Below are 25,210 nucleotides of genomic sequence, written 5' to 3'. Positions count from 1 at the left end.
CCATCCGACCACACTTCTCTAGTCCGAATGACATCCCAATGTCCGTGCTGTATATCCTGGTGGTGTGGATCAGTGAGTCGATGTCTCGCTCGCTCTTGGCGTACAGCTTGATGTCATCCATGTAGAGGAGGTGGCTGATGTTGGCTCCATTCTTGAGTCGGTATCCGTAGCCAGTCTTGTTGATGATTTGGTTATATATGTATATATATATATATATATATATATATATATATATATATATATATATATATATATATATATATATATATATATATATATATATATATATATATATATATATATATATATATATATATATATATATATATATATATATATAGGAACAACATCAGACATTTCAGTCCAGTATATATATTAGTTTTTTTTTTTTTTGTTTTGTTTTGATAAATCATAAATCATTGATCATAAACTGTTTATCTTTGTTTCTTTCACACATTAAATTTAATCAGGTGCAACAAAAGGTGTTACAAAAACAGTTTTTATTTTTAAAAGTTTCTGTCATTAGAAAATGCTGAAAACATTGCGACTAGTTTTATCTGTGGATTAAATAAGAGCTTTCTGTAATTTAATTAATTATGAACCACATCCAGTATATCCACTTGAAAAAAAAAGCAGACAGGTAAAATCAGTGGGATTTTATTGAAATGTTCAATTTGTAGAAAAATATTTAATCAGACAAGAGAGTTCTTTAAATAAATAGAAAAATTGAAATAAAAAACATAAAGACTCCAAATCCTCCCATTAGGTGGATGACTTAATGTTGCATTTGAATTCTGCCAACAGTTCTATTTTATATTTTATAAATATTAATGTTAATACATCCTATTAGTTTTCATTATCTACTGTGTTATTAAGTTAAGCAATCTTTTACAACTGAACAAAAAAACATCTCTACTTGTGGTCAACAAAAACTCCTGTTTAGTTTCTCAGAACTGTGCAGCAACAGGAAATGGCCAACATTTTAAAATACTCTGTTGTTTGTGGCGACAGCATCATTTCCTATCCAAACCTTTTGAGTTTAATTTTTGGACTTTTCACCATCTGAAAATCACACACAACCACGTACTTCATGAAGCTTATTTTAGTCTGACAGATTTTTATTATTGGAATTCATGAGGAAAAGAATTATGAGATATAAAATGTAAACTTTCTTGGCATGAAAATCCATCTAATGACTGATGTCTCAGCAAGACCTAGAGAAACCCAACCATATGTTCACCTTTGATTGCATTGATTATTGCAACAGCGTCTTCACAGGTCGGCCTAACAAATCAATCCTCCAGCTGAAGCTGATCCAGAACCCTGCTGCTGCTGGAGTTCTGACTAAAACCAGGAAGTTATTGCACAGCACACCAGTTCTACAGTCCCTCCACTGGCTCCCTGTAGATCAGAGAATAGACTTTAAGATACTGTTAGTTTATAAATCACTGAATGGTTTAGCAGCACAACACATTAAAGATCTGCTGTTGTTGTATCAACCTTCCAGAACCCTCAGGTTCTGGTTCTGGTTCTGCTCTGCTGAACCAGAACCAGAACCAAACACAGCAAAGCAGCATTCAGCTTCTATGCACCACAAACCCGGCATCATATTATAGTGTGCTGAGGTTAAGTAAACTTGATTTTTATATTAAGTTTAGAAATATTTTGATGATTGCAGCTCATTTTACAGCCATTAGAAGGTATTCATTTGTATTTTCTAACAGATTCATTCTTTACTTTCTGCTGCTACTTGAAGTCAGACCTCAGCAATTTATTTCAGTTTCTTACAGCTGTGAATCTGCTGCACTGTAACGTTTTAAATGTCTGGTTGTGGAGGTTACATGTGGGACACATTTTGACCTTTAATCTGTCCCAGAATCTGAAAAGTTTAAAGTCTTTTCATCTTTTACTTCTGTCTGAAAATGTTGGAAAGATTGACTGTTGAAGGTGAAACAGCTTCTCTTGGTTTCTCATCCTCATTTTTTGCCTTTGTTAGTTTTTACTCTTTTAAAAGCTATTCAATATTCTGAGTTTTGTGGTCAGTGTGACAATTTCAACCCTATAGATATAGACTCCTACCCAACATCCCAGCTCCACTTTTGTCCTTTTGGTTTTATTATTATTATTTTGTTTTAACTTGTGTTTCAGTCAGCATTAAATTCAGACAGAATGGTTCACTATGTTAATCTCTGACAATGTGTTCAAGCTGAAGAAAAGTCAGTAGAGAGAAGTTATGCCAGAGAATATGGGGAATATGAGAGTGTAACTTATGATGTAATATTTCTGTTTCACAAACCTCTGAAAGGATCAAAACCTTCATCCTAACAATAAACTGAACTTAACATGAGTGTATATCTTGAGAAGACATATTATTGCTCATCCTATGAAAATATGTTGGATCCATTGCAGTGAAGCTGCAAAGAGAGTGAGCTGAGACAGCAGCCATATTGGAAATATCTGAAAGATTTTGCTCTAAAGTTATGAGAAACTTTGAAGGTGTCATTTTGTGAAACACTTCTCACCTCACTTCCTGTCTCTGTGTGTTCAGAACCCTTTTCTCTTTTCACCTGTGGAATATTAAAGAGCAGGAGGAAAATAAATCAGGTTTTAATGGTGAGATTATTATTTTTAACATCATTTACATTAAATTACTTTTACGATCGTTTCTGGTGCGTCAGCTGCAGGAAGCCCAACATAAAGCGACTCGCTCCAGTGTCTCTGTGGCCCACAGTTGGCCGAACATCTTGAGTCAAAGCCCACCAGCTAACAGCACATAAAGGAAGATGGAAGAACCAACATGGGTGATGAAGCAAGAGCAAAAGAGAGCAATGCAGTGCATCCTGCACCAGCATGCCCATGTTTGTCCCTGTTGCATTTATCTATATAAGTTAATGTGAAAAGTCTTCATGACTGCAGGTTTCCTTTTCTAAAGTTAGAGATGACAGCAGTGTCCAAAACATGCATAGTTCAATCTGTTGCATTTAAGTTAAACAGGTAAAACAAGTGATAAAAGCTGAAGAGCACTTTTTTTTTTTTTTTTTTTTGCAAAGAACATAGAGAGGATATTTCTTGTTAACTGGCACTAGAAAAATTTACTGAATTAAATTTTACACAAGTTGGTTCATAAGTGAGTTAAACATTTTTTGTGGTCTTAGAAGACGTTTTCTTCCTGTTTCTAAAGAAAATGTACTTATTTCATCATCTCTGTACCCATTTCCCATAATACAGAAGTCAGATGTCCATGTGGTACGTATATATAGAGTAGGCTCCGACTGCAGAGCGTTGAGATGAGAAGGACAACTGGCTGAAAACAGGAACCATTTCAGGACTAAGGTAAGGTAAATTTAGATATATTTATATTTTTAATGCACAGAAATGAAAGAAAAGACACATTAAATTTAACAAGTTGCTGAATAGTTTATCCCATGTGATTAATTTCATGGAACTGCTGATATTTACCTGCATGCCAGTAAAATAAGGTAGAAACTGAGCACATTCTTTACATTTGGATAATTTTACATTCATTACTTTCAAGAATTACTTTGTGTTTATCTTTATCATATGATTTATTTTTGTACTATAAAATATTCCTCACAAAAGAACTTTTCTTAGAATTTCCCCTTAAAAAAATATTTAATACAACTTTTATGAACTAAGCTAAGAGAAAAATTATTTCTCCATTTTTCATTATTTTGCTGGTGCAGGTTTGATATTGAAGAATGGAAGATTCTCTCGTCAACAGAACCTCATGGAAAGAAAACCTCAATCAGACCAACTTCAACTTCACTGATGAATTTAACAGAACCAATTACCCTATTGATGAAAAGAAAAAAGTATATATTCAAATCTTGTACTTGGTAAATTTTATCACCATTTGCGTCGGATTTCCTTTGACTCTGGTTGCCATGTTTGCTGTTTTATCAAAGGTAAGTTCTTGTTAACTTAGATTTAGCTGTATGTTCATCATGGTATGCAGTTTTTATTCATTATTATTGTTTTTCTATGAACCTGGATCTAAGGAATGGTTGATCAAAAGGAAATCAAACAATGTGTTAACTTATATTTGTGGAAGCAGAATCATCTAATAGTTCCAAGAAGTTGGGAAAAAATTTTCAGCTTTTATTCACTTTTCATTTTGTTTCCCCTGCAGGTGAAAAAGGATCAGGGTGCTCCAGTTTACATCTTCAACCTTCTGATTTCTGATCTTATACAGTTCTGCAGCAGAATTCCTATGATAGTATATTATGAACCCCCTGTTGTCTCTGAATTTGCCCTTGCTTTTAGCATCACAGCCAGTATTGGATTCATGATGTGTATCTACCTGGAAAGGTAAATATCTGTTTACATGCATATTATTGATTTTTTCTGACATTATTACATCAGTAAAGTCTGACAGCATGTATCTTTTATTTCAGGTATCTGGTCATTGCCAAGCCACTGTGGTACAGATTTAGAAGAAACATCAAGACATCTGTGTTGGTCTGTGTCTCAGTCTGGATATTTTCTTTTCTTGATAATCTAAAAATGTTTCTCGTTTTGGAAATAGAGTGTAGAACAAAAATCCAGGTTTCTGGCCTCCTCTACCCTCTTCTCTTGTTCATCTTCTGCCTGGTTGGGACCATTAAAGCTCTGACTAAAGTTCGCAGTGTCTCTGCTGATGAAAAACGGCGAATTGTTTTTATTCTGGTTGTGGTTTTGCTAACATATATTCTGCTTTTCATCCCTCACATGATTTATTTCCTGTTGGAAAAACCCCTTGAAAATTTTGCCCTCTTTACCATGGTTACAATTGGTATTTATCTTAGTCCTGTTGCAGACTCAGCTATGTGTGTTTTTCTGAGGAAAAGTGCAGTTGACAGACTTTTGACCTCATTGTGTTGCTGTGTAACGTCTAACAATCAGGAGATCAGCAGCACTGATAATGACAACGTGTCACCTCAAACTACTACATCAGTTTAGGTGCAACTGATGCACAAATATTTTCACATCTTACTTTCTGAAGGAATTCTGATGGATTATTTGCAAGACAGAAAACTTTCAGATGATATATTTTTAATTTTTCATGATCATTTGAAAACCAAAACCCAACGACAGGAGAAATGAAAACCTGCTTGATTCTCAGATTCCTCAATTTAACCAGGTACAACATTTAGAAAGTGTCAAAGAGTTTCCCAGTAAAACTTTATTTATTCATTGTGGATTAAACCAGTTTATTTTTTATGCTATGTAATTGATTCTGAAGTACATACAGAGTTTCCAATAGTAACAAAGCAGACATTTAATTTCTCAGGGATTTAACTGAAATGTTTATTAAATATAACAGAAATATTCAATTGGACTAGAGATTTCTTTACATAAAAACAACCATAAAGCCTCCAAATCTCCCAGGAGGTGGATGGCTTCAAGTTGTAGGTTTTTAATTCTGCAAACCGTTTCATTTTGTGTTTTGTAAATATTAATATAGATTATTTTTCTCATAATCTAAAGTGTTAACAAGGTGATCTATTCATGTCAACTGAAAAATACCATCTCTTGTGATGAAGCAAAACTGCTGTTTAGATTGTGAGAAATCAGCAGAAACAGGAAAACTCTCATGTTTGATATGATATAAAAAAGCAGACATATTTTATTACAGCTTGTATTTCATTATGACTTTATCTAATAACCATTATTATTATTTTTAGATTGTTCACTCTCTGAACATTGTATAATCATGTACACATAAAGATTATTTTAGTCTGTCACATTTTTATTTAGACTGAGGCACAAAATAATGAGCTGAAAATTTTTGCTTTCTTGCTATGAAAATATTTGTAAGTTAGGAATGAATGTTGATGGTTTGGTAGGAGTTTCTGATGATAAGAAATTTGCTTGACGACATTGCATAGGTTTGTTTTTATCTCAAATATTCATCTTTTTGTCTCTTGACCTGAAAGAACAACTTTATATTCAGAATAAAATTTCTTTAACAATATTCTCTGAGAATGTGTATTTTATTTTGCACACAGATAGAAACAGAGAAGTTGGCAGTGTGCAGGGCCTCTTTTCTCTGACAGCCATTTTTAAATTGGTGATCAATCTTTGTTCCTTATTCATTTGTGAGCTTCATGAGGTTTTGTTTCCGGCCACTAGATGGTGACATTATGCAAACTGTAGCATAAAACGTCATGCTTCAACACTTTAATACTTTAACCCAGTGGCTGTAAAAGGACAAGTCACATAAAGTTGTCTTATTTTTCAGCATTATAATCACTTTTTATAGTATTTTGAGTTTTATTTTTCCATTGGAAAGAGCAAGCAAAAGTTTAACTATGCAAAAAATGAATTATTGCACAATAAAAAATGAACTATTTTTAACTATGAAACACAGGAATAGTTTCCTGTGTTTCATAGTTTCCACTTTCCCCACCTGAGGTCTAACATGTCCAACCACAGCCCAGGTGCTCCACCTGCCTCTGCACCAACTTACATTTATGGAGGCTAATGGTGAAGCCAGTTGATCTGATGATCTGGACAGCATGTTGGAGATGATGGACATGCTCCTACCTTTTCAACTATCATTTTAAAAGGTGTTTCTATGACAGGAATCAGCTGTAGATGGACCCTAGAATCACCTCTGACTGCAGTCAACTGACATGTGAAATGAAGAACAGAACTGTTGCACCTGTGTGCACTTGTTTAGCCACCCAATATTGTATGGAGGGATTTCTGAAAACATAGGGGCCCAGTCCAAAGAACTGAATGACTGATTTCATCACATTTCTTCTCAGCTGCTGTGGTAAATAATGGCTTCTTATTGACCTTTAACCTGATAGAGGACACCATCCCTCCCCACAGATCTTTAATCTTCCAAGACATTTATTTTACTCTGCTCCTTACCCTCAACTTCTGTGACTTTATCAAACCAAGATTTTAATGTTGGATCCGACCTCTGATAGGCAGATTTGTCTGAGGGAAAATCAAAGTCACATAAAGGTCAGGGTTTCATCTTTCCTTCCACCTCGATTCTGGCTGAAGATAAAAACTAATATTTTCTCCATTAAACTCTGGATTTGGCTGTTTTTTTGATTTCCTCCAGATTCACATTATATTATGGTAATCCATGATAAGTGTGTAATGATTTAAACAAAAGGAACAGAGTAAAGAAAACAAAATGGTCACCTGGTCATGGTCATGATGAGTAGACTGCCATAGGTGGGACAGTTGTAAACTGTAGGAGAAGCAGCCGTGATGAAGAAGTGTAGGGTCACCAGATTTGGGTTTCTGAAAAGGAGGACACTTCTTTTTTTGTTGGCGGGGATCCCGGACAATTTTTAAATTCCCCCCGGACATTTTTTTAGGTCTGAAAAGTAGGACATGTCCGGGAAAAAGAGGACATCTGGTCACCCTAAAGAAGTGTTATGTTGATATGTAATTGTGGTGTTGCTTCTATTGTTGTTAGGACTGCGAAGACCCAGACGTGTCTCACACCCCCATTGGGATCCTGACCATCATTCCTGAGGACAGGCAGGCCTCCACTGACTCACTGCACCTCCAGTCTTCAAGTACTGCCATCATTTTGGAAGGAAGTCTTGTCATGAATGATCTTGGGAATCTTCCACATGCCATGTGCTTGCTCTTTGGACTTATTTATTCTCTGAATTTGGAGTACCCTCAACAACTGAAGTACACCTTTGACCTCATCCAAAGGGTGCTTCTCTCACTTCGACATAAATCCCTAAAACCAAAAATACAATCACTCAAAAATCTTCTGATGCAATGAATGAATATGATGTGACATTATGGATCAATGTTGATACCTTTACCCTTATTGGAAAAGTGATTTTTATTTCTTGTTTGATTCTTTTTTTGTTGGAGAGAGCATCATTGCATTTGCAGACTACTAAATGGTTTTATGTTAATGAGGAGAAACATTACTTCACTTCACTACTTCACTATTTACTTTATCAATGTTATGATAAATGTTGGGCTCTAGTATTGAGAATTGAGTTTTTGTTTCACACCAGTCAAGAAAGACATTTAAGCAGGGATTCTCAAAGTTTTAAAGACTGAGGGCCATTTGAAGGATTCAATATTAGATTGAAGGCTACCCTAGAAAAAAAGTCATGTCATTTTTTTCCCTAAAAAAGTCTATGGAAAACTTTGTTTCCAGGTTAGTGTGTATGTAACCACACTTGAGAACCTTGTATTTAAGGTAAACTTGTTTAATTATTAAACATTTTCTTCCATTCAAACTGTTGTCTGTTGGCTCTTCGTTCCAATAACTTAACACTTTTGGTTCATCTTACTTGAACATATCAAGGCAATCGGTTTCCTGATATTTTGCAAGTAATGTGAACTCTTAAACGTGTAAGTATATGTAACCAGGTGAAAAATGGGTACATGTAAAAAAATTTATTTTTGTAAACCATGTTTTGATTTATTTCACCAAATGGTTGTAATTCTTGTTTTTGCCAGCATGTGGTGCTGTTATTACAATGAGGTCTAGAATTACCGGAAATGGAAAAAACCTCTTGTTTATGTATTGTGGCACTCTGACTGGTGGAACGGAAGAGAAGGAAATTTTTGGAGCCAAGACCTGTTGAAAAGGATGACTACGGCCACCTAAGCGGAGAATCCAAGTGTTTGAGGTGCCACTGCCGTTTATTATACCCTTTGTTAAAGTTAAGTTTCTATGTGAAACTAGTTGCTGCATTGTGAGCCCGCCATTTCCCTGAAGCTGAGGCTTTACGTTGATAGAATGCAGGTCATTTCTTTCGGCCTATGTTGATCCTAATTTTTTCATTTGTTTCTTTGCAACTCAGAGAGAAAAGTGTTCTTTTTCATCTAAAAAAATAAAGGACCCATTTTATTTGAAGCTCCGTGTGCTGCATTATTCCCGGCTTCAAATATTGGTACCAGGAGTGGGGTCTCGCTTGTTTTATTTTTCCTCTCTGTGAGGGCATGTGCATGGCGGTGCAGCGTTAGCTTTGTTATACGGCAGTGGTGAAGAAGTGGCCTAAACCTGAGTGGACTTGGGTATCGTGTCTTTGTGGCGGCATCTGTTTCGAGATCGGAGGAGGAGTTGCTGGACAGTTGGTGCTCGCGTGGTTGTGAGGGATTTCAGCCGAGGTGATCATCAGACCAGAACGCATCCCAGGCCGGAGAGAGCATCGCCCTGCAGCGGTCTCGGAGCAGCCCAGGAACATCCGGTGGACTCGGGACTTCGACCAACTTATCCTTTGCTATTTAAATTTATTTTGACTGTTCTGTGAACTGACTGATTTAAAAAAAAAAAGAAAAATTGAACATGTCTAACCAAGATGAAAACTTTGTGATGGATGAACAGTTAGTGCATAATGTTGAGGATAATGAACAAGATGGTGGACAGAACAATGAACAAAATGACACTGAACAAGCTGGGGTATTACAACAATTAAGTGAGTTAGCCAGAAGACAAGAAGAAGTCATGACAGTCATATCATCACTAAATACTGAGCCTACCAGATCTTATGTCTATGTACCCAGAGAAAGGCACATTTCACCATTTAGTGGAGACATTGACAAAGATGGGAGGAGTGTAGATGAGTTTATTGAAGAAGTAGAAAGGGTAATTTCTGCTAGAAATCAATCTGCACCTGAACAGTTTGATTTTGTGCTGTCACTGTTAAGAGGCTCAGCTCTGGAAGAAGTGCGTTTACGCAAAGCTGATGGTGATGTTGTAAAAGACCTGTTTGTTTACCTAACAGATGCGTTTGGAGATAAACGTAGTGCTTCCCAACTTTTACAAAATTTCTACAACTGTAAACAGAAGGAAGGTGAAGACATACGTGACTTTTCATATTCATTATCTCAAGCCTTTAGTTTTGTACGGAATCAGCATCCTAATTCCGTGGCTAATGAAAACACAGTGTTGAGAGACCAGTTCATTGAGGGCATCAGAGACCTCTCACTGAGACGAGAACTCCGAAAATATGTAAGAGGAAAACCCGCATCTACTTTTATAGAGGTGCGTGAGGAAGCTTACTTGTGGTCCTTAGACCAAGCCCCTACCACAAAAATGGCTAGGAGTAAAGTGAAGACCTGCAGTAATGTTACAGCAGAAGCACAGTGCTGTGCAGTTAAGGAGACAGGAAATCCAATGTACCTGGAGGATGTGATGAAAACTCTTAAAGAGCAAGACAAAATCACTACTCCCACTAGACCTAATGAGAAGTCGGTCTCAATTGATGACGTTCTTAAAGTGCTCACTGAGCAAGGGAAAGTGATAACAGAACTCACTAAAGCTGTGAAAGAGTTGACAATTCAGAGCAAAGACCCTAGTAGCCAGACACCATATAAGATCAAAACGGTTCCAAGATTTACCCCTGATGGTAAGCCAATATGCTTCAAGTGCCAAACTGCTGGTCATGTTGCCAAACAGTGTCCCCAGAAAAGACACAAAAACTCTGATGAATCCCCTGTTTCTGGTCAGTCGGGAAACGAGAGACCCTGGTTGCAGTGAGTCGGGTAATGCAGGGTCATGTCAAAGACTCAAATACACTAGGGATCACACGAGAACAAATCATTGAGCGTGCCATAGGAAAATGTCCAGTGGTTGATCTAAAACTTAATGACCGGTTAGCTCATTGTTTACTGGACACTGGCAGCCAAGTCAGTACTATGACAGATGAGTTTTTCAGAAAATATATTGGTAATGATGAGAGCATGCTAGCTACAAATAGTTGGCTTAAAATAACTGCTGCAAATGGACTTGACATCCCTTACCAGGGATATATTGAACTGGACGTTGAGACGATGAATTTAAAGATCCCAAATTGTGGTTTCTTGGTCTTGAAGCCTTCAGCGAATCCTATTGTTTCTGAAGAATGCATAATTGGTATGAATGTCATTCACAGATGCAGACAGCTGGTGACATCAGAGTTTGACAACACTTTGGGTGGATCCTTAGACTCTGGGTGGAGGACAGCTTTTCAACAGGTACAGACCTGTTGCATAGAGAGAAAGGTGATAGTTCGGGTTGCAGGCAGAAACAAAGTACGTATTCCTGCATCCTCGGTGTCCACTGTGTTCGTAAAAGGTCACACTAAAACCTCAAATGCAGCCTCTCAGTTGATCATTGAACCAGTGACCACTCCTCTACCACCCGGATTAGCAGTTATCCCAACACTTGTCACAAAGACCAGCCATGTTCTTCCGCTCCAGGTAGTTAATTTCTCCGCCGAGGAAGTGTGGTTGGGCCCCAGAACCCGGCTAGGCGTGATCTCAAAGGTTGAGCCTGTTGAGAGTGAGCAGACATGCCAAGTAAAATTTCAGCGCATCTCTGCCGATGTTGAACAGATTTCAGTGGACTCCAACACAGTGCAAACTGACAGTAAAGTGCAAGCCATTTTGGAAAGACTTGACATGGGGGGGACAGAGGAAGAGCGTGTTGCTCTCTGTGCATTGCTGTCTCGTTACATTGATGTTTTTGCAGATGATGATGAGAATCTGGGTCACACAGATAAAGTGAAACATGCGATCAAGCTGGTCGATGACGTACCTGTCACACAGCCGTATCGACGTATACCTCCTAACCAATACCAGGAAGTACAAGAACATATCTCTAAACTTTTGAAAAAAGGGGTTATACAGGAAAGTGAAAGCGCTTACGCCTCACCAGTTGTGGTAGTCCGCAAAGTTGATGGCAGTATACGCTTATGTGTAGACTATCGAAAGCTAAATCTAAAAACTAAGAAAGATGCATTTCCATTGCCTCGTATTGATGAGAGTTTTGATGCGTTAAAAGGTGCCAAATACTTTTCCACAGTTGACCTTGCCAGTGGGTATCACCAAGTGGCCATGGATGACCGAGACAGACATAAAACTGCTTTCACCACGCCTTTTGGGCTGTTTGAGTATGTACGCATGCCTATGGGTGTGTGTAATGGGCCTGCAACATTTCAAAGGTTGATGCAAGCAACTATGAGCGATCTGATATTCGACATCATGTTAGTCTATCTAGATGACATTTTGGTGTACTCACCAAGCTTTGAGTCTCATTTGGAGCAGCTAGACCTAGTTTTTAAACGTTTGAGAGACACAGGATTAAAAGTGAAATGGGAAAAATGTCACTTCTTGCAGAAGGAAGTAAAATTTCTTGGACACCAAATTTCAGCAGAGGGTATCTCAACTGATCCCTCCAAGGTTGCAGCAGTCAAGGAATGGCCTGTGCCTGGCACTGTTAAGGAACTCCAATCATTTCTAGGCCTATGTAGCTACTACAGAAGATATGTTGAGGGCTTTTCAAAGATTGCAGCCCACTACATGACCTTGTGAATCAGTGCCGAGGAGCTGCTACTACAGCCAAAGCTAGTCAAAAACTAAGTGCATTGTGGAATACCAACAGTCAGATTGCATTTGACACATTGAAAGAAAAGCTTGTGACTGCTCCTGTTCTGGGTTATGCAGATTTCACTTGTCCGTTCATTTTGGAAACCGATGCTAGTGGTCAGGGTTTAGGAGCTGTCTTGTGTCAGCAGCAAGGAGACAAAAAACGGGTCATTGCATATGCAAGTAGACGGCTGAGAAATGCAGAGCGAAATGATAAAAACTATAGCAGCATGAAACTTGAGCTGCTCGCGCTTAAATGGGCAATAGTGGAAAAGTTTCGGGGTTACTTGCTGGGCTCTAAATTCACTGTGATATCAGACAATAATCCCTTATGTCATCTAAAAAGCGCAAAACTTGGAGCTATTGAACAGAGATGGGTAGCGCAGTTAGCTGCTTTCGACTTTGATGTGCAGTACCGACCAGGCCGGTGCAACTCAGCTGCTGACGCACTGTCACGACACCCGTTAGCAGGGGAGCCAGAACCAAATGATGATGAGGAGTTTGATGATTGCATTGCAATTTGCAATTTGATTTGTAGAGGCACTGCCCTTGAACCGGAGCTGGTTACAGCTGGGGTCAAATGTTGTCAGTTAAACCAGATCAGGGCTGCAGAAACTGGTAAGTTCGAGTCACATGCTAAAGAGGCTACACCAACTCTTCCAGGTTATTCCAAGGAAGAGCTGCAGACATTTCAATGTCAAGATCCAGTGATTAGTGTTTTAAAACAGTTTTTGGATCGAGGCAGCCCACCAAGTTCACAAGAAAGGAAGAATCTTCCTGTTGCTGCCAAGTCATTGTGGAAACAATGGAAACACATTAAGATGCGTGATGGATTGGTGTACAGAGTGGTGAGGGATGATCACGTTGGTGAATACTTTCAGTTGCTTGTTCCAAGTTGTTTACAAACAGCTGTTATGAAGAGTGTCCATGACTCCATGGGACATCAAGGAATAGAGAGGACATTACAGTTGTTGAGACAGAGAGCATTCTGGGTAGGGATGCACAAAGATGTTGAGCGATGGGTCAAGAATTGTGAACGTTGTATTCTCACAAAAATGCCCAACCCAAAGATTCACCCTCCAATGAAATCCTTTTTGGCAACACGACCTTTAGAAGTTGTGGCAGTAGATTTCACGCTCCTTGAACCAGCTTCAGACGGCCGTGAGAACGTTCTAGTCATTACCGTCGTGTTTACAAAGTTCACTCAGGCGTTTCCTACGTGACCAAAAAGCAGAGACCACAGCTAAAGTCCTCTTAAAGGAGTGGTTTATGAAGTACGGTGTACCTGAACGTCTGCACTCAGATCAGGGCCGTAACTTTGAATCCGAGGTTATTGCTGAACTTTGCAGAATGTATGGTGTGAAAAAAACGCGTACAACACCCCATCATCCGACAGGGAATGCACAGTGTGAGCGTTTTAACCGCACTTTGCATGAACTGTTGCGCACACTTCCACCTGACAAAAAAAGGCGTTGGCCTGAACATTTACCTGAGCTGGTTTATGCGTATAATGTTACTCCACACGCGACTACAGGATATTCCCCTTACTTCTTGCTCTATGGGGTTGATCCACATCTTCCTGTTGATGCATTGCTTGCAAATGAAAGTCACCATGATAAAAATCTTGATTGGCTTGCTGTGCACCAGCAAAGACTCAAAGAGGCACATGCAAAAGCAAAAGAGTATGCAGAGCAGAAAGCAGCTAAACGCATTGCTCAGCATAGTCACAAAGTGTACTGTCCTTCAATTGAGGTTGGAGAGTATGTTTACTTGAGACACAGACCACCTGGTCGTAACAAAATTCAGGATGCATGGAGTCCTGTTGTTTACCAACTCATAGACATAGTAGGCACAACTTGCACAGTACGACCTGTAGAGGGAGGACCAACAAAAACGGTTAATAGGGCTGACATCAGGTCATGTGTTAATCTGCCAGACACAACCCAGAGACGCGTCGAAAACACTGTGACCACACAGACAAACACTACTGAACCACACACTGACTCATCTGATAAGTATGATGGGGGTATAGTCATTGAGGAGGTTTCTTTTGACTTAACTCCTTGTTCAGGTTTAGAAAACTGTCCTATTAGTGAAAGTGTTGAGAAGCGAGCAGAGACTCAGTTGATTTCAGAACATGAATCTCCTGTAATTGAACAGGTGGAGACTGAACATGTTGACAATGAAACATGCAACATTGACCAACGGTGTGAGATACCAGTATCTCCTCCTTGTGTTAGACCAGTTCCCATACCTGCTCCCCGCAGAAGTAAAAGATTGAATGCAGGAAAACACTCAAACCCGCATCATGAACCTAGGTCAGTGTTGGAGCCAGAACTAAACTCATCAATGGTTTCACAAATCATTGCAAGCTTAGGTTCTGTGTTTTTCAGAGAAGCTTTAAAAGAAGTAAAAAACAGTTACTTTGTCACCGAGGACGATGACGGTTAAGCAGGGGAGAATGTAACCAGGTGAAAAATGGGTACATGTAAAAAAATTTATTTTTGTAAACCATGTTTTGATTTATTTCACCAAATGGTTGTAATTCTTGTTTTTGCCAGCATGTGGTGCTGTTATTACAATGAGGTCTAGAATTACCGGAAATGGAAAAAAACCTCTTGTTTATGTATTGTGGCACTCTGACTGGTGGAACGGAAGAGAAGGAAATTTTTGGAGCCAAGACCTGTTGAAAAGGATGACTACGGCCACCTAAGCGGAGAATCCAAGTGTTTGAGGTGCCACTGCCGTTTATTATACCCTTTGTTAAAGTTAAGTTTCTATGTGAAACTAGTTGCTGCATTGTGAGCCCGCCATTTTCCCTGAGGCTGAGGCTTTACGTTGATAGAATGCAGGTCATTTCTTTCGGCCTATGTTGATCCTAATTTTTTCATTTGTTTCTTTGCAACTCAGAGAGAAAAGTGTTCTTTTTCATCTAAAAAAATAAAGGACCCATTTTATTTGAAGCTCCGTGTGCTGCATTATTCCCGGCTTCATATAACTTATTTTTATGAGTACTGCTTAATTGACATAACTCACAATTTGAAATAGTCATAAATGACATTTTATAGTCAACTTTACTAATGATTTTGAGTTAACGGCACTCAAGTTTACTGCCTTTATCTGAGTGGTCTAAACATAGTTATTTATAGCAATAACACCTTAAAATGAATTAGCTACTTTACTTGAAGATTTTGAGGCAATTGGTTTCCTAACTTTTTTTAAGTAAAGTGAACTTATTACATTTTATAGTGCATCAGCCACTCTGTTTAATAGTTTTTGTTTTCTTTGTCTTTAAAATAAATAAATAAATACATATATATATAAAAAATTCCCTTCTCACCCACCGCGGTTGGTGATTCTTCTTCCTCTTAGCTCGGGTCCTCTACCAGAGGCCTGGGAGCTTACATCAGGGACAAAGCCTCAACAGACAATGTGCTCAGTGAATGTCTCAAACAATGGGGAACAGAAGCTGAGGTGCCGGAGGAACCATCATGGGAGGACAAGCCCCTGCATGGGATGTACCACCGGCAAATAACCGAAGTGGCTGACATCAGAAAATCCTACCAATGGCTGGAAAAAGCTGGACAGAAGGACAGCACAGAGGCCCTCATCATGGCCGCCCAGGAACAGGCCCTAAACACCAGAGCAATTGAGGCCCAGATCTACCACACCAGACAAGACCCAAGGTGTAGGTTGTGCAAGGAGGCCCCTGAGACAGTCCAACACATAACAGCAGGGTGCAAGATACTGGCAGGGAAAGAGTACATGGAACGACACAACCAAGTGGCAGGCATAGTGTACAGAAACATCTGTGCAGAATATGGACTGGAACCCCCAAGATCAAAGTGGGAAACACCCCCGAAGGTAGTGGAGAATGACCGAGCTAAGATCCTGTGGGACTTCCAGATCCAGACAGACAAAATGGTGAGGGCAAACCAACCAGACATAGTCGTGGTGGATAAACAACAGAGGAAAGCCGTTGTGGTGGATGTGGCAATACCAAGTGACTGCAACATCAGGAAAAAGGAGCATGAAAAACTAGAGAAATACCAGGGCCTAAGGGAGGAACTGGAGAGGGCCTGGAAGGTGAAGACCACAGTGGTGCCTGTGGTCATCGGGACCCTCGGGGCAGTCACCCCCAAACTGGAACAGTGGCTACAACAGATCCCAGGAACAACATCAGACATCTCAGTCCAGAAATGTGCAGTCCTAGGCACAGCCAAGATACTGCGCAGAACCCTCAAGCTCCCAGGCCTCTGGTAGAGGACCCGAGCTAAGAGGAAGAAGAATCACCACCCGCGGTGGGTGAGAAGGGAATTTTTTTTTAATATATATATATATATATAATATATATATGTATTAGGTTTTTTTTTTGGTTTTTTTTGTTTTGATAAATCATAAATCATTGATCATAAACTGTTTATCTTTGTTTCTTTCACACATTAAATTTAATCAGGTGCAACAAAAGGTGTTACAAAAACAGTTTTTATTTTAAAAAGTTTCTGTCATTAGAAAATGCTGAAAACATTGCGACTAGTTTTATCTGTGGATTAAATAAGAGCTTTCTGTAATTTAATTAATCATGAACCACATCCAGTATATCCACTTGAAAAAAAAAAGCAGACAGGTAAAATCAGTGGGATTTTATTGAAATGTTCAATTTGTAGAAAAATATTTAATCAGACAAGAGAGTTCTTTAAATAAATAGAAAAATTTAAATAAAAAACATAATGACTCCAAATCCTCCCAGTAGGTGGATGACTTAATGTTGCATTTGAATTCTGCCAACAGTTCTATTTTATATTTTATAAATATTAATGTTAATATATCCTATTAGTTTTCATTATCTACAGTGTTATTAAGTTAAGCAATCTTTTACAACTGAACAAAAAAAACATATCTACTTGTGGTCAACAAAAACTCCTGTTTAGTTTCTCAGAACTGTGCAGCAACAGGAAATGGCCAACATTTTAAAATACTCTGTTGTTTGTGGCGACAGCAACATTTCCTATCTAAACCTTTTGAGTTTAATTTTTGGACTTTTCACCATCTGAAAATCACACACAACCACGTACTTCATGAAGCTTATTTTAGTCTGACAGATTTTTATTATTGGAATTCATAAGGAAAAGAATTATGAGATATAAAATGTAAACTTTCTTGGCAAGAAAATCCATCTAATGACTGATGTCTCAGCAAGACCTAGAGAAACCCAACCATATGTTCACCTTTGATTGCATTGATTATTGCAACAGTGTCTTCACAGGTCGGCCTAACAAATCAATCCTCCAGCTGAAGCTGATCCAGAACCCTGCTGCTGCTGGAGTTCTGACTAAAACCAGGAAGTTATTGCACAGCACACCAGTTCTACAGTCCCTCCACTGGCTCCCTGTAGATCAGAGAATTGACTTTAAGATACTGTTAGTTTATAAATCACTGAATGGTTTAGCAGCACAACACATTAAAGATCTGCTGTTGTTGTATCAACCTTCCAGAACCCTCAGGTTCTGGTTCTGGTTCTGCTCTGCTGAACCAGAACCAGAACCAAACACAGCGAAGCAGCATTCAGCTTCTATGCACCACAAACCCGGCATCATATTATAGTGTGCTGAGGTTAAGTAAACTTGATTTTTGTATTAAGTTTAGAAATATTTTGATGATTTTAGCTCATTTTACAGCCATTAGAAGGTATTCATTTGTATTTTCTAACAGATTCATTCTTTACTTTCTGCTGCTACTTGAAGTCAGACCTCAGCAATTTATTTCAGTTTCTTACAGCTGTGAATCTGCTGCACTGTAACGTTTTAAATGTCTGGTTGTGGAGGTTACATGTGGGACACATTTTGACCTTTAATCTGTCCCAGAATCTGAAAAGTTTAAAGTCTTTTCATCTTTTACTTCTGTCTGAAAATGTTGGAAAGATTGACTGTTGAAGGTGAAACAGCTTCTCCTGGTTTCTCATCCTCATTTTTTGCCTTTGTTAGTTTTTACTCTTTTAAAAGCTATTAAATATTCTGAGTTTTGTGGTCAGTGTGACAATTTCAACCCTATAGATATAGACTCCTACCCAACATCCCAGCTCCACTTTTGTCCTTTTGGTTTTATTATTATTATTTTGTTTTAACTTGTGTTTCAGTCAGCATTAAATTCAGACAGAATGGTTCACTATGTTAATCTCTGACAATGTGTTCAAGCTGAAGAAAAGTCAGTAGAGAGAAGTTATGCCAGAGAATATGGGGAATATGAGAGTGTAACTTATGATGTAATATTTCTGTTTCACAAACCTCTGAAAGGATCAAAACCTTCATCCTAACAATAAACTGAACTTAACATGAGTGTATATCTTGAGAAGACATATTATTGCTCATCCTATGAAAATATGTTGGATCCATTGCAGTGAAGCTGCAAAGAGAGTGAGCTGAGACAGCAGCCATATTGGAAATATCTGAAAGATTTTGCTCTAAAGTTATGAGAAACTTTGAAGGTGTCATTTTGTGAAACACTTCTCACCTCACTTCCTGTCTCTGTGTGTTCAGAACCCTTTTCTCTTTTCACCTGTGGAATATTAAAGAGCAGGAGGAAAATAAATCAGGTTTTAATGGTGAGATTATTATTTTTAACATCATTTACATTAAATTACTTTTACGATCGTTTCTGGTGCGTCAGCTGCAGGAAGCCCAACATAAAGCGACCCGCTCCAGTGTCTCTGTGGCCCACAGTTGGCCGAACATCTTGAGTCAAAGCCCACCAGCTAACAGCACATAAAGGAAGATGGAAGAACCAACATGGGTGATGAAGCAAGAGCAAAAGAGAGCAATGCAGTGCATCCTGCACCAGCATGCCCATGTTTGTCCCTGTTGCATTTATCTATATAAGTTAATGTGAAAAGTCTTCATGACTGCAGGTTTCCTTTTCTAAAGTTAGAGATGACAGCAGTGTCCAAAACATGCATAGTTTAATCTGTTGCATTTAAGTTAAACAGGTAAAACAAGTGATAAAAGCTGAAGAGCACTTTTTTTTTTTTTTTTTTTTGCAAAGAACATAGAGAGGATATTTCTTGTTAACTGGCACTAGAAAAATTAACTGAATTAAATTTTACACAAGTTGGTTCATAAGTGAGTTAAAATTTTTTTGTGGTCTTAGAAGACGTTTTCTTCCTGTTTCTAAAGAAAATGTACTTATCTCATCATCTATGGGCCCATTTCCCATAATACAGAAGTCAGATGTCCATGTGGTACGTATATATAGAGAATGCTCCGACTGCAGAGCGTTGAGATGAGAAGGACAACTGGCTGAAAACAGGAACCATTTCAGGACTAAGGTAAGGTAAATTTAGATATATTTATATTTTAATGCACAGAAATGAAAGAAAAGACACATTAAATTTAACAAGTTGCTGAATAGTTTATCCCATGTGATTAATTTCATGGAACTGCTAAGCCACATTAGAAATAATATTTACCTGCATGCCAGTAAAATAAGGTAGAAACTGAGCACATTCTTTACATTTGGATAATTTTACATTCATTACTTTCAAGAATTACTTTGTGTTTATCTTTATCATATGATTTATTTTTGTACTATAAAATATTCCTCACAAAAGAACTTTTCTTAGAATTTCCCCTTAAAAAGATATTTAATACAACTTTTATGAACTAAGCTAAGAGAAAAATTATTTCTACATTTTTCATTATTTTGCTGGTGCAGGTTTGATATTGAAGAATGGAAGATTCTCTCGTCAACAGAACCTCATGGAAAGAAAACCTCAATCAGACCAACTTCAACATCACTGATGAATTTAACAGAACCAATAACCCTTTTTATGAAAAGAACAAAGTATATATTCAAATCTTGTTCTTGGTATATTTTATCACCATTTGTGTCGGATTTCCTTTGACTCTGGTTGCCATGTTTGCTGTTTTATCAAAGGTGAGTTCTTGTTAACTTAGATTTAGCTGTATGTTCATCATGGTGTGCAGTTTTTATTCATTATTATTGTTTTTCTATGAACCTGGATCTAAGGAATGGTTGATCAAAAGGAAATCAAACAATGTGTTAACTTATATTTGTGGAAGCAGAATCATCTAATAGTTCCAAGAAGTTGGGAAGAAATTTTCAGCTTTTATTCACTTTTCATTTTGTTTCCCCTGCAGGTGAAAAAGGATCAGGGTGCTCCAGTTTACATCTTCAACCTTCTGATTTCTGATGTCATCCAGTACTGCAGCAGAATTCCTATGATATTACGTCCTGATAATGTTTGGTCTTATTTTGCCTTCGATTTTGGCATCACAGCCAGTATTGGATTCATGATGTGTATCTCCCTGGAAAGGTAAATATCTGTTTACATGCATATTATTGATTTTTTCTGACATTATTACATCAGTAAAGTCTGACAGCATGTATCTTTTATTTCAGGTATCTGGTCATTGCCAAGCCACTGTGGTACAAATTGAGAAGAAACATCAAAACATCTGTGTTGGTCTGTGTCGCAGTCTGGATATTTTCTTTTCTTTATAATCTTTGCATGTATCTCTTTTTAGAATTACAGATTAGAGTAATCATTCATGCTACTAGTCACCTCTACCCTCTTCTCTTGTTCATCTTCTGCCTGGTTGGGACCATTAAAGCTCTGACTAAAGTTCACAGTGTTTCTGCTGATGAAAAACGTCGAATTGTTTCTATTCTGGTTGTGGTTTTGCTAACATATATTCTGCTTTTCGTCCCTAACATGATGTATTTCCTGTTGGAAAAACCCTTTGAAAATTTTGCTCACCTTACCATGGTTACAATTGGTATTCTTCTTAGTCCTCTTGCAGACTCAGCTATGTGTGTTTTTCTGAGGAAAAGTGCAGTTGACAGACTTTTGACCTCATTGTGTTGCTGTGTAACGTCTAACAATCAGGAGATCAGCAGCACTGATAATGACAACGTGTCACCTCAAACTACTACATCAGTTTAGGTGCAACTGATGCACAAATATTTTCACATCTTACTTTCTGAAGGAATTCTGATGGATTATTTGCAAGAGAGAAAACTTTCAGATGATATATTTTGAATTTTTCATGATCATTTGAAAACCAAAACCCAACGACAGGAGAAATGAAAACCTGCTTGATTCTCAGATTCCTCAATTTAACCAGGTACAACATTTGGAAAGTGTCAAAGAGTTTCCCAGTAAAACTTTATTTATTCATTGTGGATTAAACCAGTTTATTTTTTATGCTATATAATTGATTCTGAAGTACATACAGAGTTTCCAATAGTAACAAAGCAGACATTTAATTTATCAGGAATTTAACTGAAATGTTTATTAAATATAACAGAAATATTCAATTGGACTAGAGATTTCTTTACATAAAAACAACCATAAAGCCTCCAAATCTCCCAGGAGGTGGATGGCTTTAAGTTGTAGGTTTTAAATTCTGCAAACCGTTTCATTTTGTGTTTTGTAAATATTAATATAGATTATTTTTCTCATAATCTAAAGTGTTAACAAGGTGATCTATTCATGTCAACTGAAAAATACCATCTCTTGTGATGAAGCAAAACTGCTGTTTAGATTGTGAGAAATCAGCAGAAACAGGAAAACTCTCATGTTTGACATGATATAAAAAAGCAGACATATTTTATTACAGCTTGTATTTCATTATGACTTTAGCTCATAACCATTATTATTATTTTTAGACTGTTCACTCTCTGAACATTGTATAATCATGTACACATAAAGATTATTTTAGTTTCACATTTTTATTTAGACTGAGGCACAAAATAATGAGCTGAAAATTTTTGCTTTCTTGCTATGAAAATATTTGTAAGTTATGAATGAATGTTGATGGTTTGGTAGGAGTTTCTGATGATAAGAAATTTGCTTGACGACATTGCATAGGTTTGTTTTTATCTCAAATATTCATCTTTTTGTCTCTTGACCTGAAATAACAACTTTATGTTCAGAATAAACTTTCTTTAACAATATTCTCTGAGAATGTGTATTTTATTTTGCACACAGATAGAAACAGAGAAGTTGGCAGTGTGCAGGGCCTCTTTTCTCTGACAGCCATTTTTAAATTGGTGATCAATCTTTGTTCTTTATTCATTTGTGAGCTTCATGAGGTTTTGTTTCCGGCCACTAGATGGTGACATTATGCAAACTGTAGCATAAAACGTCATGCTTCAACACTTTAATACTTTAACCCAGTGGCTGTAAAAGGACAAGTCACATAAAGTTGTCTTATTTTTCAGCATTATAATCACTTTTTATAGTATTTTGAGTTTTATTTTTCCATTGGAAAGAGCAAGCAAAAGTTTAACTATGCAAAAAATGAATTTTTGCATAGTAAAAGATGAACTATTTTTAACTATGAAACACAGGAATAGTTTCCTGTGTTTCATAGTTTCCACTTTCCCCACCTGAGGTCTAACATGTCCAACCACAGCCCAGGTGCTCCACCTGCCTCTGCACCAACTTACATTTATGGAGGCTAATGGTGAAGCCAGTTGATCTGATGATCTGGACAGCATGTTGGAGATGATGGACATGCTCCTACCTTTTCAACTATCATTTTAAAAGGTGTTTCTATGACAGGAATCAGCTGTAGATGGACTCTAGAATCACCTCTGACTGCAGTCAACTGACATGTGAAATGAAGAACAGAACTGTTGCTCCTGTGTGCACTTGTTTACCCACCCAATATTGTATGGAGGGATTTCTGAAAACATAGGGGCCCAGTCCAAAGAACTGAATGACTGATTTCATCACATTCTTTCTCAGCTGCTGTGGTAAATAATGGCTTCTGATTGACCTTTAACCTGATAGAGGACACCATCCCTCCCCACAGATCTTTAATCTTCCAAGACATTTATTTTACTCTGCTCCTTACCCTCAACTTCTGTGACTTTATCAAACCAAGATTTTAATGTTGGATCCGACCTCTGATAGGCAGATTTGTCTGAGGGAAAATCAAAGTCACATAAAGGTCAGGGTTTCATCTTTCCTTCCACCTCGATTCTGGCTGAAGATAAAAACTAATATTTTCTCCATTAAACTCTGGATTTGGCTGTTTTTCTATTTCCTCCAGATTCACATTATATTATGATAATCCATGATGTGAGTTCTGTGCTCTACTAGAGACCAAACTACAGACTGGGGAAGAAAGTTCTGCTTCTGTCATCATGGAAACATTTTTTTTGTATCAGTGACTAGTGAGCTTCAACAGTTTTCATGTCTGGCCACTAGATGGTGACATCATGCATCTTATAGGGGAGTGGTGCCCAAATTCGGCCCTGGAGGGCCGGCATCCTGCATGGTTTAGTTCCCTCTTTGGTTTAACACACCTGGATCAAATGATGGCTCATTAGAGGGTCTAAGAAGAGCATTGACTTGCTGAGGAGGTTGTTACTACCACCAGAGAAAGAATTAAAACATGCAGGATGCCGGCCCTCAAACCCTGTTGTAGGGTTTTGATCTGAATAACCTCATGATTATTAGTGAGAGTCAAATGATCAGCCTCTGTGTTTGACACTAAATAAGTCAAAGTGGGAACATCCAAGCCCAAAATGACCACAGGGGGAGGCCTTGGAGCAAATGAGTGTTCTGCCTCTTATAGTTAAATAAATCCATTTCATCACTGTGAATGCAAATTATTTTTGTCTTAACATCACTGTACAGCTCTCTTTACACACCCCTAGAAAGAACCACAGGCTTGAAACTTCTTGTGTCTAATAAAGCTGTTTCATGCTGACCATTTACCAGCCCAGGGACTGTCCAGGCAGGTTCATGGGCAGGGGATGGGGAAGGTGATCTGGGAACCGAACACAGATGGGAGGGTTTACTCTGTGTAGTGTCCTGTGTATGACCCATCCTGTTACACTGAAAACATTGAACGTCTTGCTTTGAGGATGAGAAGCTCTTAGCAGAATTAGATTTAGCTACAGAAAATGATTTATTAGCTGAATAATTCCTAGTCTGACCCACAGCAAAACACATTTCACCTCCTCAGACTTACTACTTCCTGTAGAGAAGTTGTCACTACCAAAGTTGGTTCCCCATCTTTGCTGATAAGAAGACTTTTGAAACACTTGCAGCCTGTTCTGCAGAATTTAAGTTTTGTTCTTGGATCCACACCTTCAAATCCAGATTGCCCATCCTCATCAACTGCTCCATGATCATCAGTTCTGAAATGTCCTTCACTGTAGACTTCTCTGGTTTGACCCACTTATAAAACTTGTCTTTGAGTTGAACATAAAGTTATTTTGGCGTCTCATCTTGATAAACGTCCATTGATCAAAACCTCCTCCAATAAGTGTTGGCAGTTTTCTCACATTTAATTTTTAAGCTTGTCATAAATGTGACAGTCTGGAATGTTCTTCAGCAAATTGCTACCTACTGGTTCCAGATTTGAAACAAGAAACATTTGGTTTGTATATAAATTAAACACAACATAATATCAATAATCCTTTAACAGTGATGGAACCCCTGGTCTCCATCACACTTCGTCATAACTATAAACTGAACTTAACATTTAACAAATATAATAAGAAGATGAATTATTGCTGTAAAATTAAGCTGGATCCAGTGTAATAAAGTTGAGTAATCTGAGACAGCATATTTGTAATATCTGACTGACTCTGTAAGATTATGAAAAATTTGGAAGGTGTCATTTAGTGAAACACTTCTAACTTCACTTCCTCTGTCTGAACCCGTTTTATCTGACCACATCTCTTTTCACTTGTGCAACATTAAGAAGCAAGAGGAGAATAAATAAAGTTTTTATAGTAAAATGATTATTTGTAACATAACTTACTTGAAATTAATTAAGGTCAGTTTATTAAAAACTTGACCATCCTTTCTGGTGAGTTAGCT

The 25,210-nt window shown here is 37.8% G+C and overlaps 2 protein-coding genes across 2 annotated transcripts; both read left to right on the top strand.

Moving 5' to 3' along the window:
• Nucleotides 1–3,704: 3,704 nt before the first annotated feature.
• Nucleotides 3,705–5,974, top strand: LOC122842356 (proteinase-activated receptor 1-like). Its single transcript, XM_044136145.1, has 3 exons — nucleotides 3,705–3,926; nucleotides 4,151–4,329; nucleotides 4,416–5,974. Exons 1-3 carry the CDS (start codon nucleotides 3,720–3,722, stop codon nucleotides 4,957–4,959), a joined length of 930 nt encoding a protein of 309 aa, XP_043992080.1. The 5' UTR covers nucleotides 3,705–3,719; the 3' UTR covers nucleotides 4,960–5,974.
• Nucleotides 5,975–20,073: 14,099 nt separating this feature from the next.
• LOC122842556 (proteinase-activated receptor 2-like) lies at nucleotides 20,074–21,428 on the top strand. The gene is made up of 3 exons (XM_044136539.1): nucleotides 20,074–20,280; nucleotides 20,505–20,680; nucleotides 20,767–21,428. The coding sequence occupies exons 1-3, from the start codon at nucleotides 20,074–20,076 to the stop codon at nucleotides 21,308–21,310; spliced, it is 927 nt and encodes a 308-aa protein (XP_043992474.1). The 3' UTR covers nucleotides 21,311–21,428.
• The last annotated feature ends 3,782 nt before the right edge of the window (nucleotides 21,429–25,210 follow it).

This window comes from Gambusia affinis, linkage group LG13 (genome assembly GCF_019740435.1).
Source record: "Gambusia affinis linkage group LG13, SWU_Gaff_1.0, whole genome shotgun sequence".
NCBI lineage: Eukaryota > Metazoa > Chordata > Actinopteri > Cyprinodontiformes > Poeciliidae > Gambusia > Gambusia affinis.
The sequence above is the reverse complement of the archived record's forward strand: the minus strand, read 5'-3'. Positions and strand labels throughout refer to the sequence as shown.